Source organism: Pezoporus flaviventris, unplaced genomic scaffold (assembly GCF_033815535.1).
Source record: "Pezoporus flaviventris isolate CSIRO_AGI_PZ_B2104156 unplaced genomic scaffold, CSIRO_AGI_Pfla_v1 ptg000029l, whole genome shotgun sequence".
Lineage (NCBI taxonomy): Eukaryota > Metazoa > Chordata > Aves > Psittaciformes > Psittacidae > Pezoporus > Pezoporus flaviventris.
The window spans coordinates 1,082,679-1,099,321 of NW_026892577.1; the positions used below are offsets into that span (position 1 = coordinate 1,082,679).

Consider the following 16,643-nt stretch of genomic DNA (forward strand, 5'->3'; position numbering starts at 1 on the left):
AGTCACTGAAAGAGCTGACAACATAATTTACTCATGTGCCCCCAAACAGATACACATGCATGTATGTATATATATATAAAATTCAATCAATATGTTTTTCAACAGAATGAATTCTTAAAAGGCTGTGAAATTGTGACTAAAAGCCACTGAACCCTGCTGTAGCTACAGCTCTTCTTGCCCAGTCCTTGGCTCACTGTTAAAAACCGACACCAATCTGTGCAGATGAAAATGTAATTTACAGTACTTGAAAGATAATGAGGCACCTTTTTCTTCCATCATACCCTTAAAACAGAGGTAGATCAGTATAGAGGGATGTCAGTACTGTGTAAGGTAGAACTATACAGGAAAAAACTTAATTGGGGAAGCTATACATCAAAGGAACAAAGGATGCAGAAATGCTGTTAGGCCTGTCTCTTACAAATATAAGACAACTGTATCAGGCAAAGCTATCTGCTCATATACTGGAATAGGACAAAGGGGAGTATATACCTCCTTGTAAGGCCTATTAGAGAGGCAAAACTATCAGTTACTGCTCTATCATTCCCTCCATAAGACTCTGAAGCACTTATCTCAAGCATACAAAGGATGTCTCAACTATAATCACATCTACCTTAACAAGCAGGCATTCCATTAAAAAATATTTAAGAAGTTGGTTTATAGACTATACCTAGTGCATAAATACCCAAAACTGACCAAAATCCATGATCAGAAATGAACTCAGTGTTCAGACATGGTAGACAAATGTGATTTGTGTAACTGAAATAACAATAGGAGACAAGGCAATTCTTCTAAAATCCATTCAGAAGCAAGGTCCATGCTCTAGCATGTCAGCTTAAGAGTTTGGGGTGGAGGGTTAGGAGTAAAAGACTGTTGCTAAGTAAACTGACCAATCCTCAACCAATAAATGACAAAGTCCTATTTACAAGTGGGAAATGACTCTGCTATTTCTGCATGCACATATATGTTTATGCCCTTCCATATATGATTTAGCCATCTGAAAAAGTGGTAACTTGTTCTGAACAAGCACTGATTGTTTGCTTTTTCTTCCCTCCCCCCAGCAAATCTGTTGGAGTTGGCCTTTAGTGAGAAGAGGTATAAGGACACCTTGCTTATGATTCATCAGAGGATATAATACCATGACAAGGATGGATGCTGACAAGAATGATGTGACCTGAAAAAACAGTATCTATATAGAGAAAAGCAGAAAGAAGCTCTGAAAACCCCAGTGAAACGCAGTTCCATGCTGTGCATTGTGAATAGAAAACACCGAGGTGGGGGGTTTGGGAGCGGGGAAGGGGTTGGGTTTTTGTTTGCTGGAAATGGTCATTGTGTTTGATTGATTATGCACCCAAAACATAAAAAGACAAAACATATGGTACACATCTATACCCCAACAGCGACGAACGGAGGCGGTCAGCCCAAGCGAGGTGCCTTCATAGTGGGAAAGCATCATTAAATACAACCTGTAATATGCAGCAAACCCTTAACTATGTCTCCAGCTGAATGCAGTCAGCACTAAACAAAGGCCTCGTACACAAAAGTCAGCTCCTTAACGCACAGGTTAAGTGCAGAAAGGGCTGCAGGCCCAGTGGTACAGAGGAAGAAGGGAGCAAAGGGATTGCACACTTACATGGCCTCTGATGGTTCCCGGTGCAGGCTACCTGTCTGTGCCTGCTGCAGAGACTGCGAGCCTCCCATCCTCAGCGTGCCCTTGGGTTGGAGCTAGAGGCGAGCAAGGCCAGCTTCCTCCGTAATTCCACCAGCAAGGAGCCCCGGGAGCTCTGGCTCTGTAGAGGCTGCAATACTGCAGTGCAGATGGAAACAGCTGCTTGCATCAGTGGCAGTATAAGCAGAAACACTTCAGCAGCAGCTTCTCTTCTCTGAACTGTTGCCAGTTTTGCCTTTTGCTGCTCTTTTTTTTTTTCCTTCCCCTCCTTTCTGTCCAGATGAACCCTATTTATAATAGAAAATAGAATCCCAGCCACCGTGACAGGCTGATCATCTGCTATACATCAGTGGTCCAAGCCGCTACGGCGTGCGAGCGCCTCTGACACGGGACTAGCGGCGACTGAAGCCGGCTTCAAAAACAAACCCATAAAATAAATAAATAAAGACGAAAAGCAGACCCTCCCTTTAAGCACACATTGTCAGCTACCGTGGCTCTCCAAGGACCTACAGGCAGGACCATTATATTGTGTTGACTCAGCCGATTTGAAATGCAAATGCACGTGTGCACTGGATGCCGCGCATATATTTCCCTCTAATAACAGGCACGTTGTGCACATGGGGGTGACTGAAGGGAGCGTTAACAACCGGAACGGCTGCTTTCATTTGGAGCCTTCAAACAAATGAGCTCATCCCTCTGCAACAAAAAATGGAATCTTCCATGAGGAACGTAGGGAGAATCTCATGAGCAGCCAAGGTAAACAAGGCAATGTGGGAGCGGACCCTGCCTGGCGCTGCTCCATCCCACAGATCCCTGCTCTTAACTGCTTTGCTTCTGCCTCCACGGACCCCCTCGCTGGACGATGAGGTGGAGAACCGGGGGAGGCTCATCGTCTAATACAGGTCTGTAAGCCCACAGAGTCAAGCAAACAGCATCCCAAAGCCTATGAATTAAGCTTATCCTTCTGCCACAGCGGGGGTATCAGGGGACTGGGAATTCATATGCATAACAAGCTGAAAGGGCTAGGCACCATCCCTCTCCACATCACTGCCTTCAGGAAATAACAGATGCTTCACGTACAAGTTATGATTCACATCATTAAAGGAGCAAAAAAAAAAACAACAAAAAAACCAACCCATCAGTTGCACTATCATCTACACTAGGAATTAAACTCTAGGGACACAAACGGCCTGAAGTTATGTACCAATTCTGGGTATGTGACAGGGCAGAGAGGTCAAAATGATCAGAGAAACCTAATTAGAACATACTGACTTCCAAGCACTCGTCACAGCATGGCTTTAATGTTTTAGTGGAGGCCTCACTAGGCTCACACCTTAAAACAGCTTTTGGGGTTCTCCTCTATTTCCAAAAAGGGGAATCCAGTGGTATTTGCTTGTCCTACAGAAACAAGGACTGCTGCATACATGTGCAAGGCTCTGTCTCTCTGGGTGCACCCACAATAAGTCGTTCTTGGGATAAGAAGAAACAAAGCTGCTTAGTGAACATGAAGCACTAAACAGAGACTGCCTAAAATGAAGTCTGTTTTATGAACACCACCAAAATAAATGTGCCTTTTTTCTCTATTTTTTTTTAACTAAGGGGAAGAGCTTGTGAGCCAGCACTTTGTGTAGCCACAAACTTCCAAGCAAGTTACAATATCGGGGTTGTTTCATTTCTGGTGAAAGCCAAACCCTCAGTTTTAGTGTCTCAGTGCTCAATGCTCATCTCGAGACCCCCCAGAGAAGCAGTGGTTCTACCTCACTCAGGGACTGAGCTACAGCACTTCTGGTGCCCACTGGGGGCTTAAGCCACGGTTCACCCCCAAGTTCTGATGCCACCTCGTCCAGTCATCACTGGGCTGAACCAGCCCAGCTCCCTCAGCCCGTCTACAGAGCAGAGCTGCTCCAGCCCTTCAAGTACCTTTGTGGCCCTTCTCCAGACTCACTTTAACAGTTCCACATCAACAGGATCCAATGTGGAAAAGTAAGATTAGGAATACAAAAAAATCAAATCAGCTGTTACATGGAAATTTCCAACAGTGAGTACAGTTACCTCTTGGGGATGGATCATGTTTAACAGCTTTAAAATTCCAGGCTGTGATGGTCTTTCAAAAACAGATGTGCTGTAGCTGAGCCTTGGACTTGCACGTGTTTGTTGACCAAGGGATGCAAGTGTCACAAATACCAGGCTGCAATCTCTGGCCAACACTCTGCAAGAGGCCATTCTGATTTGGCCACAAAGCTGTTTGTGGACCAGCCCTAGGCTGGGACATGGAGAGGATCCCTCATTTTGCTTGTTGCTACATCCACCTAAATCCACCTATTCTTTAAACTACTTGAGATGCTGAGAGGATTACATCACTGATTTCACTCCTTGCACTTCAGAGAGAGGGGACATGTAAAGAAGCATCATGCAACCACAGCATCATGCAAAGCTGCTCTGACCTTTGATTTCTCTATGGGGCAGAAGCAGAGTCCAGAAGACCTTGGGTTGAACACAAACATGGTATGATCAGCAGCACTGGAAGGTTTTCCCTGCAGCCTACCCTGATCAGTACAAAATAATAGGATGAGAAGGAAACTCTCCCGTCCCTGCCTGGCCCCAGTCCATCCTCTGGGCCTGCCAAAGAGCATCAGTTTAGTACTAAATTTAGCGCTGGCTTTTAAAAATATAAGAACTGTGTTGACACTAAAGTACCTTTTGTAAGAACTTCTCTGGAACCTGAAAAAGAAGCAGATGTAGTTCAAAAAGGAAAAGAACCATTAAAAAAGAAATCCCACTGTGGCTTCAAAGGACTTAAGGATGCCCCAGGCATTTCAGCCTTGGGATGAACAGCCACATAGCAACTTAGTGTGATCCCACAATTGAAAAGGACTATTTAAGTATTCAGTCCCATCCCTTGAAATTTACCATTTTCTCTTTCTGCCTGTTTCATCCATTTGAGCAAGAGCCATATTTTGGCCTATACCACGTTAATATTTTATTGAAACCTGATGTCTATTGGTTAGCCATTTAAAACACTGTACAGGCTCCTAAATATTTGGTCTTACTACGTTTCATGTTTATATGTAAATTCAGACTTGGGTCACTTACACCCAATTTGAAATTTTTGGCTTCCATCAGAAAACAGAGCTGGACACGACTGGGATAATGTTTATGGTATACTGAGATTTATATTCTGCTACTTTTACTCTTGGCTTCACTGTCCATGGCACGAGGCATTTACACTAGATATAAACACACACAAAAAGAAACATCAAAGAACCTACTGAGAGAAAGCCTCCCTCACACATCCATCCCCCTTGGGAAGCAGAGGGTGAATAGTAAGCTGTGCCTCCTAGCTGCAATGCGTTACTGATGTACTGAGCAGAAATGAGCACCATATAAAGCCAACTGCATAGACAGAGCAAAACCAAACATCCCGATAACAGAAAGTGGTTTCTTCGGTATCCTGAAGGCTGCTGCCAAAGCTCTGAGGAACAGAACTGACCACAACAAACAAAAAAAGATGGAAAAACGTAAAAAAGGATAATTATTGTTTAAACATAATCTCTCCCCCCGTATATATTTAGGTGATATTGCCTTTGGATCCCAAAGCCTTGAATGCAGCCTGGAAAGGCGATTTTCATAGAGTCACAAAATGGTTTGGGTTGGAAAGGACTTTAAAGCTCATCCAGTTCCAGCCCCCTGCTATGGGCAGAGACACCTTCCACTAGAGCAGGTTGTTCCAAGTCCTGTCCACATACAACACAACACACCACAAAACAACACAAGGAGATCCTAGGTGTAAAGCTTCACAGATTTAACTTGTTCTTATAGATCAAATGCTTTGATAAACACATTGCCTGCTCCGCCACTTATCTAGATCAATGCAGTACGAGTTCTTTGCATTGAAATCCGGTTCATGAACAAACACAATGTCTCAGGATATTAAGCCTGAGCACACAGAATATTTCCATCAGCCAAGTCAAAGAAAAATGGAGTGACAAGTGATGATACAACCAGCATAAACAGAAGATCACAGGAAACAAATGCTAGAATGGGTTTCTAAACAAATTAAAATGATAATAAAAATCATTTAAATAAAGTAAATAACATTGCCCTCCAGCCTCATTGATCACTGGATGGTTGCTAAGGTCACTGCTTAATCTAAATTGCAAGTGAGATTAATGGCATTGAGTTATGAATAACCAAGATGCCTGCTTAAGTTATTGAAAGTTCCTGCATGGGAAACCCACTGCAAAGATAACAAAAGGGGCCCCTGCACGGTGCTATTCAGGATGCCGGGGGGGGGTTACAGGCTTTCAGAGGTCGGCAGTGAATTACCATCAGTAACGTGAGAACTAAACGCACCACAGGATTCCACATACAAAAGTGGTCTATGAAATTAAGAAGCCACACAAACAGGGAGATGAGGTTTCCAAGGGCTGAGCGCACCCTCAAGCGCGGGAGCCTCCATGGAGCCTGTGCTGAGATTTCACAGAACCCAAGACTGGTTTGTGTTGGAGGGACCTTAAAGCTCATCCAGCTCCAACCCCTGCCATGGCAGGGACCCCTTCCACTAGAGCAGCTTGCTCCAAGCCCCTGTGTCCAACCTGGCCTTGAATACTGCCAGGGATGGGGCAGCCACAGCTTCTCTGGGCACCCTGTGCCAGCGCCTCAGCACCCTCACAGGGAAGAGCTTCTGCCTAAGAGCTCATCTCAGTCTCCCCTCTGGCAGGTTAAAGCCATTCCCCTTGGCCTGTCCCTACAGGCCCTTGTCCCAAGCCCCTCTCCAGGTTTCCTGCAGCCCCTTCAGGCACTGGAGCTGCTCTCAGGTCTCCCCTTCAGGAGCCTTCTCCTCTCCAGGCTGACCCAGCCCAGCTCTCCCAGCTTTTCACCAAAGGAGCAAGGGGCTCTGCCTTCCATACAGATCTACAGAGGAGACACAATTTAAGGCTCAAACACAGCCAAACCCCTGTGGAAAGCTCTTCATCCCACATCATTTCAAGCAACCTCTAGCCTGTCATTTGCTCCTTTGCTTTCCCCTCCTGCCAAGGCACAGATACGTTAATCCGGGATTCCATTTGTAGCATGCTGCTTTATGAACCAGGCCTGAATTCACTGGGTCACAAAGAAAACTTTAAGCCCATTTCCCTAATTTCTGGCTGAGCCTTTGGGCTGGCACCACAAGCATAGCCACACCAAAGGAGGGAATTTGTTTCACTGCCCAGTGTGCCTCTGCAGACCACAACCATGAACCAAACCCCAAAGCTCTGCCGACATTTCCATGCCACAGACTAGGGGATCTTTTGCTTGCCTAATTCTTCCTAAGCCTTTAAACATCCCGAGATCCCCAAGAGAGCTGGAGCCAGGCTTGTTAGGAAAGGAGGTGCCTGAAGCCAGGAGGGGACTGACATTTTTAAGGGCTTTCATGTACCTGCACTCATCTGACAAGATCAGTGTGAACAATGCACCATGGGGGCATCTTGCAGCAGATCTCAAGGGGCAGAATTCAAAGGTCTCTGGGGCTTAGTGAAGGAATTCAATTCTGAATATGCAGAATGAAGACACGGGACAGGGACAGGATTCCTGCCTGGTTCGAGTCTTAGCTGCGACTGATGGGTGCTCAAATGATGCTTGGGTAACTTCTGAAGGAATTTATCTTGCAGGCAACTTGATTTCAAAAGAGGTAACAGAAAACTGGTTTGGGGCATTTCTGGTATTTTCCAGTGGTTCTTTCTGCTTCTGTTCATAGAATATTCAGCATTAGGGGTAGAGTGCCCCAAAAACCAAGTCCAGAGTAGGCCACGAGGATGATCAGGGACTGGAGCACCTCCTGTATGAAGACAGGCTGAGAAAGTTGGGTCTGTTCAGCCTGGAGAAGAGAAGGCTGCATGGAGACGTCATAGCAGCCTTCCAGTATCTGAAGGGGGCCTATAGGGATGCTGGGGAGGGACTCTTCATTAGAGACTGTAGTGATAGGACAAGGGGTGATGGGTTAAAACTGAAACAGGGGAAGTTTAGATTGGATATAAGGAGGAAGCTCTTTCCTGTGAGGGTGGTGAGGCACTGGAATGGGTTGCCCAGGGAGGTTGTGAATGCTCCATCCCTGGCAGTGCTCAAGGCCAGGTTGGATGAAGCCTTGGGTGCCATGGTTTAGTGTGAGGTGTCCCTGCCCATGGCAGGGAGGTTGGAACTGGATGATCTTAAGGTCCTTTCCAACCCTAACTATTCTATGAAAAGCACAGGCTAAATGGAAGCATAACATTGATTACTGAAAAAATACAAAATGCACCTGACTGAGCAGCTTTAGCCCATGTGTTGCATGGGATAATACCATGCAAGAGTGCCACCCTCCTGGCAGTGCCAGGCTCCTGTGGTGCCCACAGAGCTGTCACCCTTCATGCATAGTGCCAAGGAACAACAACCCAAGCCAGGTGTATTACAGAGCTGTAGAATGGGTTGGGAATGGACCTTAAAGCTCATCCAGTTCCAACCCCTGCCACGGGCAGGGACACCTTCCACTAGAGCAGCTTGCTCCAAGCCCCTGTGTCCAACCTGCCCTTGAACACTGCCAGGGATGGGGCAGCCACAGCTTCTCTGGGCACCCTGTGCCAGCGCCTCAGCACCCTCACAGGGAAGAGCTTCTGCCTAAGAGCTCATCTCAGTCTCCCCTCTGGCAGGTTAAAGCCATTCCCCTTGGCCTGTCCCTACAGGCCCTTGTCCCAAGCCCCTCTCCAGGCTTCCTGCAGCCCCTTTAGGCACTGGAGCTGCTCTCAGGTCTCCCCTTCAGGAGCCTTCTCTTCTCCAGGCTGCATCCTGAACCTCCATCCTGGGTCTGTACTGCTACAGTTTTGTAGGATAGATGTGAGATGATTAATGCCATTCTCAAATTCCTTGTGGATGGATTAATTAGCATAAGGACATCCTCATTTTCATGCTGCTGAACCTGTTCTAGCAGCAAGGAAATTACCATAAATCGCCTGAGGGAACCTGTAAAATACACAGTAATAACAAGCAAACACAGGGCTACCATCGCCCTTTTGTCCACTGCCACATACAGAGAAGCTTTACAACACACACAAATAATTGCTCTCTTTGAGCAGGAACACGCAGGCAGAACGCACCCCAGAGAGCCCCAGTCCAGAACAAAGCCATGGTTAGAAACCCAGAGACGTTTCCCACTTCCATCAAGCATCCGTTTATGCTTTGCCTTTTAGTTACTGGAAGCTATAATTTGTTGAATTGCTGCTGGTTTATGGAAGCTGTCCTCTGCCAGCATACAACATGGGGGTCTCCAGGCACCCTGCCCACCATACACAGGACTGGCTCCCCCCAGCCTTGAGTTCACATGGAGAAGCCTGAAGGATCTGGTCCCCAAGTGGGAACCTCACTGTACCAGTCCCACAATCAGCTACAAGCAAATGCACTTAGTTCACAGCATTTTGGCTTGAAACACAGCAGACATCACAGGACTTGGTGCTATTACTTAGTAATAGGCTGAAAAAGATCTATACTGAGCAACACACAAAGCATCCTCCTGCTTGGAGCTGAGCAGTTCTGAACACGTCCCTCAGGAGGCACAATCCCAGACTGGTTTTGGGTTGGAAGGGACCTTAAAGCTCATCCAGTTCCAACCCCTAGCCACAGGCAGGGACCCCTTCCACTAGAGCAGCTTGCTCCAAGCCCCTGTGTCCAACCTGGCCTTGAACACTGCCAGGGATGGGGCAGCCACAGCTTCTCTGGGCACCCTGTGCCAGCGCCTCAGCACCCTCACAGGGAAGAATCTCTTTTGAAACCCTGGAATGGAGGGAATGAATGAAGAGCAGGACTGTGGCTTGTTCCTGTCCATTTCTAACAGATGGGCTGATTACACGGAAGGTATCTATTTTTATGTTGCGTTGCTTAAGACAGTGAATGCTTTTTGGGCTATCAGCCACAAAGCCTCGTGAGAAACTCCTGGGATTTAGTTTCCAAGACCTAAGTGACTTCATTTCAATGCTTTCATTCTGTTGCTATTACAAAATAACATCACTTCACATGTGCACTAGCGCCCAGACACACATTAGAGGTATCCGGCCATCCTCTTCACTATATGCATGTAAAAAACCCCAAGACCTCAACCCAACCCCCCAAAAAGGGACTCTGTATCCCTCATTTGTATTTCCCATCTATTCCTTGCTCAATGCGCTTGTAAACTTACCATAACAACACATCCCTTTCAAAAGGGTTAAATTAACTCAAGGAAAAAAGCCTTGTGTTTTTGAATCCTGTGTAACCCCTTCCTGGGTTCGATTACATCACTCAAAGCAACTCAGTCCAGGATTATCAGTACTGGTCACAAATGAAGGCAATCCATAGGTTGTGATTTACTTTGTTTTACACCAAACCTCCCCAAAGGTGGGCAAAAGGAGAACACTCCTTTCCAACATGTGATCACACAAATAAAACCCAGAAGTCATAAAGCCTATCCTGTTTTTCCATGCAACACCAAACATTCAGCTTCCTCCCTGGGAAGTGTTATGAAAACAGCCAACGGTGCAGAAAGCAGAGCTTTCCCTGAAGACTGTTGGGACTTTCTGCTTTTGGATAGCAAGATTTGTTGCTGGGCACCAATTGGTTCCAGGCTTATTTCAGGAAAGTTAAATATGGCAGAGATGGCTTCTTCCAACCCAAACCGCTCTACGGTTCTATAATTTAATTTCAGAGATTCAGAGATCAGCAGAAGTCCTCCATCCATCTCCACTCTCTCAAAATGATCTGACTCCAATATGGTTTAGCTTTTGAAAGAAAACTGCTCCCATATCCCACAACAAGGAGGAGCCACCCCTCCAATCCCATCAGCCACACATAGCATCACATGGGTAGCATTCAAGGCAGGTAGTGAGGCTACAGGTGAGAACACTGGTGAGGGTGCTGAGGCCCTGGCACAGGGTGCCCAGAGAAGCTGTGGCTGCCCCATCCCTGGCAGTGTTCAAGGCCAGGTTGGACACAGGGGCTTGGAGCAAGCTGCTCTAGTGGAAGGTGTCCGTGCCCGTGGCTTGGGGTTGGAACTGGATGAGCTTTAAGGTCCCTTCCAACCCAAACCAGTCTGGGATTCTATGACATGCACAAACACAGCATTTGCTTTTTGCTCTGCAGAACAGATTACACCCTTCTCTCTCCCTCACAGCCCAACTAAAAGGGATAGATCAGAGGCTTTCCAGCTCTATCCGCAGAGTTTCCATAAAGGATAAGTTACACTCCCTAGCAATATTTCAGCACTTCTCCCACATTATGAAGTGTCTGTGACACAGCCCATAACGTGCCCATCACAATCACACAGGAGGCTGAGGAAATGCCTCAAGGGTCCATCCAGCAGAACACTGAGCAGTGGCACAGCATCTGCAGAAGTTTAGAACCCTGATGTCCAGGCATTTGCCATAAACGCGACCAAGTGAAACATCACCAATTTGCATGCTATTATTTCCCATGGCTGATTTGCCTTAATACACACGAATCCCATAAAAACGTGAGATAGTCCAAGTAGTATTTACAAAAGGGCCTGATTATAACAGCAAAGAGCTGTTTGGATAGGAATATATTTGCTTTTCAAGAGGATGCAAGAACTATGCTTTATCCCACAGATCTCTCCAATTCTCACCTCTGCATGCATCTTACTTTCCATTAAGGTCTGGCAAAGTCAGTTTTCATGTAACAAATAGATCAAGCACCCAAGTTCAGGTTTAAAGAAGGCTGTGGGTGACAAGACTGCTGCTCTCAAGGCACAGGGACGGTTGACAGCGTACATTTTAGTTACTGAGGCTGGATTTTGATTCTGCATTAAGTAATTCTACTAACATCACTTAATTGCATCATTCTTTACCCCATCCGGGAGATTCTTATGCACACACAGAGACATGCTATTAAACACACTACATCATTATCAAAACCAAACAGAGGCACAAGCCAATCTAAATGCCTGAGCCCAGCAGCTCAGTTCTAAACTTATTTCTCTTCTCTTTGACGCTGAATTGCAGTGAAAGGGGGAAAGAAATCACCATGTGTTTTGGTGGTTTCTATTTGGATTTGTAAACAACAGGCATCAGGGACTACGCTAACGCACACACAGAATGTGAAATGCAGAGCAGTGTATCCATAAACGTCAAGCAATTTTGGATGACGCTCTGGAAAGAGCCAACATCTTGGGGTATTTTCTAATTTACAACCTCCTGTGACCATTTCTTTCCATTTTTAGAGAATGGCCGTGGCATTTCATCTTCATTTAGAAAAACCTCCGAGGATTACAGAACTTGCACAGTGGTGCAAAACAGACCTTTGAGCACTTCAGCTACTCGCCAATGACACACAGGTTAAAATGTATGGGTCCAGTACAGTTCCATGGAGGAACATTACACAGAAGACTTGGCACAAGTGTGTTACAACAAGCACATACACTACTAATAGGGAGGACACCATTTTCTGATCAGAATAATCAGAACTTTAGAACAAATAACTAACCAACATGCTATAATTAACCAATTAAGTTCATTAAATCGGTTATAATTAACCAATATGTTATAGATATTATACTATGGATTAATTTTCATAGAATCCCAGACTGGTTTGGGTTGGAAGGGACCTTAAAGCGCATCCAGTTCCAACCCCAAGCCACGGGCAGGGACACCTTCCACTAGAGCAGCTTGCTCCAAGCCCTGTGTCCAACCTGCCCTTGAACACTGCCAGGGATGGGGCAGCCACTTAATTCACTGTTCCACAGCAGAACATGCCTATTGTGTATGTTTTCATCCACGATTCAGTGCATCCTCCTGCTCACAGTGGCATTTCCGAACAGAGCTTTGGTGCAGTAACTCTATTTCCCACGGAGTCTCCTGCCTTGAATGTGTTTGTCACCAGCTGCCATTCTGTATCTGTGGGGTGGAGAACACAATTCTCCAAGGAGTGCCTCTTTGATATTCTCAGCTGTGCTGTGACCTTTTCCATTAATAGGAGTCACAGTAAGGGCATGCCTTTATTGCCAAGCCACAACAGGAGACTGGTTAATCACACACGAGACAGGCATCATGTGAAGCTCTGACATGAATATCCAAGCACATGTCTTGTCTTGACTGTATCTGAGATGGGAGGACTCAGTTTGGGGGTTTTCTAAGCCAAAGTGCCCTAGGCCATCTATCAAACACTACTGCACCGATCAATGCGTATCTGAAGGAAACATCTAACTTTAAAATTAAGATAACTCAACATTTCTTCAGCAAGAGCAAAACTCAGCTGAACTTCTTCCTTCAGTACTGACAACTACAATGCAAATAGGTAGTGTGGGGTGGGAAAGGTGCTGGCAGCATCTGGAGGGGAATGAGTCCAACAGTCCCCTTGAATATGACCTCCACTAGCAAAATTTCACCAGAACAACAACAAAACCCATGACACACACACAAAACAAAGCCAAACCAAACCAAGCAACAAAAAACCTCCCAAAATTTGAACTTTAGGAGAGGAAAATAGTCAGAAAAAAACACCTAAAGAAATATTAAATATAGGAAAGATCAACATAGTAATAACCAGTGTAGTACAAGCTCCCTCTTCTGGCCTTTTGCAGTAAATATACTGGCACATAGATACTGATAGCCTACCATTTGGTTTCAAATCGTAGCAACAAAGTGTTCATATAACCTAGACAAAACAACTGTTATTCAGCCTCTCCCACACTGGTTATGTTTTCTTTAGACAAGGATACACAGACATGGAAGTGTATTGCAATGTATGAAATAACACTGCACAATACCTCTTTATTTCCCTGGTGAAACCTTTGGTTTCCTCAGCAGGCAGCTCTACACCATCACCAGGGGCCGTAGGCAAAGGTACATCCCCAGACACGAGGTTATCAGCTTCTCTGCAGTTATCAGGCTTGGAGGCACTGCAAAAAGGTTATTAAAAATAAGCTGATGAGTATCAGAAGTGCCCATGAAGCTTTAATGGAGTCTCCTTAAAAGATGAACTTTGACTGGATCTAACCTGAGCTCTAAGGAGTGCATCACTGCAGCTTGCCCAGAGAAGCTGTGGCTGCCCCATCCCTGGCAGTGTTCAAGGCCAGGTTGGACACAGGGGCTTGGAGCAAGCTGCTCTAGTGGAAGGGGTCCCTGCCCGTGGCAGGGGTTGGAGCTGGATGAGCTTTAAGCTCCCTTCCAACCCAAACCAGTCTGGGATTCTATGATTCATCCCCTCCTGCAGATTACTTCTTCCTACAAACCCAATTTCACTTTATTGCTCAGATGACCACATAGCCAGTAATACTGCAAAGTTCCGATAGCTCTTATAGAGCACAACATTAACTGCCAGAGGAACTGAACTGCAGATGAAATTAGTAAAACAAATAAATCACTAATAACTACTTTGCAGTTCATAGAATCATAGAATGGTTTGGCTTTAAAAGGACCTTAAGATCATCTAGTTCCAAGCCCCTGCCATTCTCACTTGCTGTACAACTTGCATTTGATTAAGTGACTTGTCTTTTAGGAATAAAACCCTAAAGTCTAGGTAGGACTAAAAAACTCTCTTATTTTAAAAGCTCTCCCTGTGTTAAAAGCACAATAATCCCTGAATAGGTTGCCCAGGGAGGTTGTGAATGCTCCATCCCTAGCAGTGTTCAAGGCCAGGTTGGACAGAGCCTTGGGTGCCATGGTTTAGTGTGAGGTGTCCCTGCCCATGGCAGGGGGGTTGGAGCTGAATGATCTTAAGGTCCTTTCCGACCCTAACTACTCTATATTTCTATGATTCTATGACATGAATGTTAACATTAAAGGACTGTAATACAGCTGTGTTCGTTAATTCCTACAAGTCCCTCCGCTCAGCACAGCCCCACAGGCCCCAACCTCAGAAGCAGAACAGCCCTGTCATGATTTCCAGAGCATGCAAATACAGACTGGAAAGACCAAGTTTCTTCCCAGGCCCCGTGGGGCATTATAAGCAGTCATTCCTGCTCTTGTTCTCAGCAGAAGGGCTCTGGCACACAGACACCAACGAGGATACAGGAGGAAACAGGCACCAGCCCAAATCCAGGGCACGTAGGGGAGGGTTGCCTTGCCGTTCCCTCTCCTCAAGGCAGACCAGAACATAATGCACCCTTAGAGCTCCATTAACTTGGTTTCCTTAAGCAAAACCCAAGGTGGAAAAAAAGCAGCACAAAGAAAACACTTCTGAGCCTACTCATGCTCTTTAAGAGCAGGCTTAAAGAGCCTGCTCTTCACACAGGTACATCGCCCATGTATCCAAAACATCACCCAGTGAGAAGCTCACTTGCATCCTCCATCCTTTTAAGCACACCGGTAACCACACTGCTCCCCTTGCTCTTGGCCACGGTCATTAAACTAATCACAGAAAAGGAACTAAATAACCCATGACTTCATGTTTCAAATGCAGGAGTGGTGTAGGGTCTTGTCACGCCACACTGTCCTTTCCTGGGCACCTCTGACATGCTAGAAGGACACTGATGTTGTAACAGCACCCACAACAACCTTTCCTTGTGCCAGCTCCTGCTTCCAGAGATCCAGACACAAAGGTTTAAGGAAGCATTCACGGACTCAGGCCTTGGCTGAGAAGTTTGTTTGACGTTTCCTGAACTAAATATAAGCAGTTATCTTTGCCATTCCTGTCAAAATTTCCTCTCCCCTTCTCCCAGTAATTACACTGTAATTGCAGATGGTAGATTAAATTGTGGGACTAAGAGTTAGCAAGGTTCAGGGACAGATTGTATACATGTTTCTAAAGAAAGGCACAAACAGAGGACAAACATAAATCACATCCCTAACTTCAGGTACAATACATAGCAGCACAAGGACAGTTATTCTCCAAAGAGCGGCTCCATTAACTTAATAAGATCACAAAAGCTCATTCTGAGAGTGGTTTACCTTGATTAGCTCATATCCATGAAGTTGCTTTGTGCCATATGGGATACTCACTTATTTCTCACAAGAAATTCTCTCTCCTTTATGCATCCCTTCCTTATTTCTTTCTTTCCTTCCCCTTCCTTCCCAGTTTGTCCAAACTGCTCTGACAGTGACATAAACTTCCTAGATTTTTAGTCACATGGGGTTAAATAAATAAATACACGCAGAGGACTTGGCCCTTTGCTACAAATGTCTTTATTCTAATACAGTAATGGCATCAAACACATACAAAGGCCATGCGCCTCTACAGGGGCACAGGGAGGCTGGAAAAAGTAAGATTTTAAAGCAAAAAGGAAACTGCTGACAATAAGCAAATACTGAACATCAGGTTGGAGAGTATACAGAGAATTGCAAAACCCAAACAACTCACAAGAGGGCCCAGCCAAGCAAGGATACCGAAGGCACATAGGATGATGGACCTTATATTATGCACACATAAACCCTTCCCTGTTAACTGCTTTCAGTAGCACCTGCTTCCCTCTCACCCACAGGCCCCACTGCCCATCTACAGCCCTTCAGCATCCCCCTTTAAGTCCTTCCATTTAAAATAAGATGATTTTCAGGGATATGCTTTCACTAATGTCATTCCTAACATTCTGCAGAGCAAAACTAGCTCTCAAAATACAGGCGTTTTTGGAAGAGCTCTGCTCCCTGCCCTGCACAAAGCATAGGGCTTATATTTAAGAGGTATGTGGTAGAATCCACAAATTATTTCCCTTCGTCTTTCATCAAACCAGCCAAATACTTGATTCCCATACAAACAGCTCCTGCCAAGTGCTGGCTGCCTCACTTGTGCAAGTAGACTTTGTTAAAGGTTGGATGGGGCTTGGAACAACCTGCTCTAGTGGAAGTTGTCCCTGCCCGTGGAAGGGGTTGGAACTGGATGAGCTTTACTCTTCAAGCTTCACCTCTTGCTGATCATCTTGTATATGGATAACCTGGGTATTCCTGCCTGCTTGCGCTGCTGGCACCAAGGGGCACACCGAGAGCATCACAGCCCCCAGGCTGTCAAACACAGGACTGGGAAAGGTCCATTTGCAGAGAAAGCAACA

The 16,643-nt window shown here is 45.6% G+C and overlaps 1 protein-coding gene across 8 annotated transcripts in view; it reads right to left on the minus strand.

Annotated features, from left to right (window-relative positions):
* TACC2 (transforming acidic coiled-coil containing protein 2) overlaps nt 1-16,643 on the minus strand; it is a 127,719-nt gene that overhangs the window by 60,222 nt on the left and 50,854 nt on the right. For all 8 annotated transcript variants that reach the window (XM_061458580.1, XM_061458585.1, XM_061458582.1 and 5 more), the window contains exon 5: nt 13,431-13,562. In XM_061458580.1, the coding sequence (XP_061314564.1) occupies nt 13,431-13,562 (132 nt within the window). The remainder of the gene's footprint in view (nt 1-13,430; nt 13,563-16,643) is intronic.